The sequence below is a fragment of the Dinoponera quadriceps genome, unplaced genomic scaffold (assembly GCF_001313825.1).
Source record: "Dinoponera quadriceps isolate SergipeBrazil2010 unplaced genomic scaffold, ASM131382v1 scaffold2357, whole genome shotgun sequence".
NCBI classification, from domain to species: Eukaryota; Metazoa; Arthropoda; class Insecta; order Hymenoptera; family Formicidae; genus Dinoponera; species Dinoponera quadriceps.
Window position 1 is genome coordinate 5,597 of NW_014556379.1, and position 2,839 is coordinate 8,435.

At 33.6% G+C, this 2,839-nt stretch overlaps 1 protein-coding gene across 1 annotated transcript in view; it reads left to right on the forward strand.

Annotated features, from left to right (window-relative positions):
- The window catches only part of LOC106747266 (odorant receptor 13a-like), a 4,627-nt gene extending 3,308 nt beyond the window's left edge, over positions 1-1,319 (forward strand). The window contains exon 8 of the mRNA XM_014624627.1: positions 1,269-1,319. Coding sequence (XP_014480113.1) covers positions 1,269-1,319 — 51 coding nt within the window. The remainder of the gene's footprint in view (positions 1-1,268) is intronic.
- Positions 1,320-2,839: the final 1,520 nt, after the last annotated feature.

Sequence of the window (2,839 nt, forward strand, 5' to 3'; positions counted from 1 at the left end):
AGCAATTTGAACTATGCATTGATCGAAAAACGACCAGAATGGGCCAGAAGACACGGCAAGGTAATTTTGCTCCATGACAATGCACCTGCACACAAAGCAAAACTGGTTCAGGATACGATCAAAGCACTCGGCTGGGAGCTGCTACCCCACCCGCCGTATTCACCAGACTTGGCTCCTTCCGACTACCATTTGTTTTCATCGATGGGACACGCATTGGCTGAGCAGCACTTCGATTCCTACGAGGAAGTCGAAAATTGGGTGACTAATTGGTTTGCTTCAAAAGACACAGTTTTATTGGCGTGGAATCCACAAATTGCCTGAAAGATGGGAAAAATGTGTAACTAGCAATGGCCAATACTTTGAATAAAATGTTTTTTACTTTCCCACTAAAAAATAGTGTTTTGATTTCACAAAAAAACGCTCATTTCATACCGGTACACCAAGTATATAATTTTAAAGAGATGTAACTCTATAGGGTCATTTCATGAGAATCTTGCTCATAAAATTCAATTGAATTTTGATATTAGTGATGCCATGTTGACTGAATTAAAATATTGTCTTAATCAGACAATTATTGTGAAGATCGAATTCATTTTTATTCAGTTACAAGTTAATGCATGTATCCATTTATGTTATTGTAAAAAAGTTCTTTTCAATTGTGGCTATGTCCGTTCCGACTAAACATTTGTTTTCTAAAGTAGATATTGTACCTGAATTCCGAAACAAAACGTATTCAATGTATGTTGTATTTAAACTCATTATTTGTGGATTCATTATATATGGGAAATAAACACATAAAAATATTTTGGGTAAAAATATTTTAATGGATTCAAAATAATTTTATTTTCTTAATAATATTTCCTTTATGTATATTATAAATATCTTCTCCTCAGAAACTGATATTGCAAAACTGTATAAAACAAAATTAGGTATTCATTTCGATAGTCAAATTTATAATTAGCATTTTATTTATTAGATATATTAGACTTATAATGTAAAAAAGAAAGATAGATAACAGGAACGTTTAAATGCTCATAATATGCAATTTTTTTTAATCGATATTTAGAAAGTTTATTCTTTTAATCCGATTTTTTTAGTAGGTCCGTTAGTTCAAGTTATTTCCAAAGTTATATATTAAGTCCAAAGTTATCTGATGATTCAAAATTGATTAGAAAATGGGTTTTCTTTTTAAAATCGCCCATTTCTAATACAGGTCCGTATGTTTGCAGTTTCTTTACACATAATGACCAAATACTCTTGTTTCAAAGGTCGTCCAAACTTCAATGTCATACTTTACGGTTCTCGCGTCATTTCAATAGAATCACGATCAACATTAGTGCTGCATCTGGTACGTATGCGGTAATACTAATATCCCACGAAAGATGTTGCGTGCATTTTTTATTTTTTTGTAATAATTTATATGTAATAATTTCAGGGCGCTGTTAAGATATCTTAGAGGAATAAAAAGACTTAGTGATTATATAGTTTGTTAATATTCGTTTTTTAAATAAACTAACGATAGAAAACAATGTAAAAAATATACAGCAACCATGAAACAATGCTACCTACGCTTTTGCGTTCTAAGCTTTCATTTTTTATTTAAACTGTAAGGTACATCTGCGTCTATTCCTGTTCCCTATAGTGACTTATGTTCCTTATACGTACAATACATCAATCGATAGGAATGATTCAGAGGGAGGAGGAGAGGAAGTTAAAAAAACAGATAAAATTTTCGTGTCGCTGATTAACATTTGTGCGACTTAACGATTGGTTTTCTTTTTATTAAAGACGCGATTTTTAATAAGAGGATTGCACTGACAGACGCGTCGTGTAGTACACCGAATATTGCAGACGGTTTTCCTTGATATGACGAGTGAGGTTTTCTTTCTTAAAGCACATTGTATTTTGCAGTATATTGTTTCATTGCTATATGTGTGTCTGAACATTACATACCTGCGTTCATTTACGAGATTGCTTACTCACGTATGACGATGAGACAAATTTATACGTGTAAGTAATAACACACTGTTATGAAAGCAACACAAAATTTTTTATCTTCTTCAATTCGTGTCGTTGATTAACATTTGTGCGACTTAACGATTGGTTTTCAATTTATTATCTTCATCATACTCGACAGCAGGTTGAAGTTTGAACCTCTTTAGAGCAATTTTTAAAGGCGCATTTAATTATACGCAAAATACATAAATCTCCAAGAATATTTTACATGAAAGGGAGAAAAATGTAATTATTATCAAGTTACACAATAGTGAAATTGTCAATTAATATTTTAAGGAAAGTGTGCAATATCCTCACGTGATGTAATAAACAGAATTTACCGAAAAAGTGTGAGATACAGATTACGTTTGATAGCAAGGAAAGGTATTCCTCATGAAAGTTCATCTCTTTCCTCGTCATCAATAATATGTGCGAAGCGAAATTCGTTTGTCGCCGACAAACTCGTCGCGTCAAAAGGAAAGATCCCTGCAAGTCGTGACTTAGAATTGCAGATATTATTATCCCGTTCCGCGCGTATTTCCGATATCTAATTCTGAAAGAAGACGGAGAGAACCTTTCATTCTTCCCATAACACAATAAGAAGAATTTATTCTTCCCTCTGAAGTATTATGATTGACCGCATCTTCCGTGCGGAGGGAAACGCAGGGCGCGGAACACTGTCACTTCTCTAAGGACTGAATGCAAATGATACGCTGTCAAAATATATCCCTCCGTCAAACTGTATTGCTTAGCTAACAGAATGCAAATGATAACTTGCAAAATTGCGTCCATGTGTTACTCTGAACTGTCACACACGCGACTGTTACACGATAGAATTCGTGTG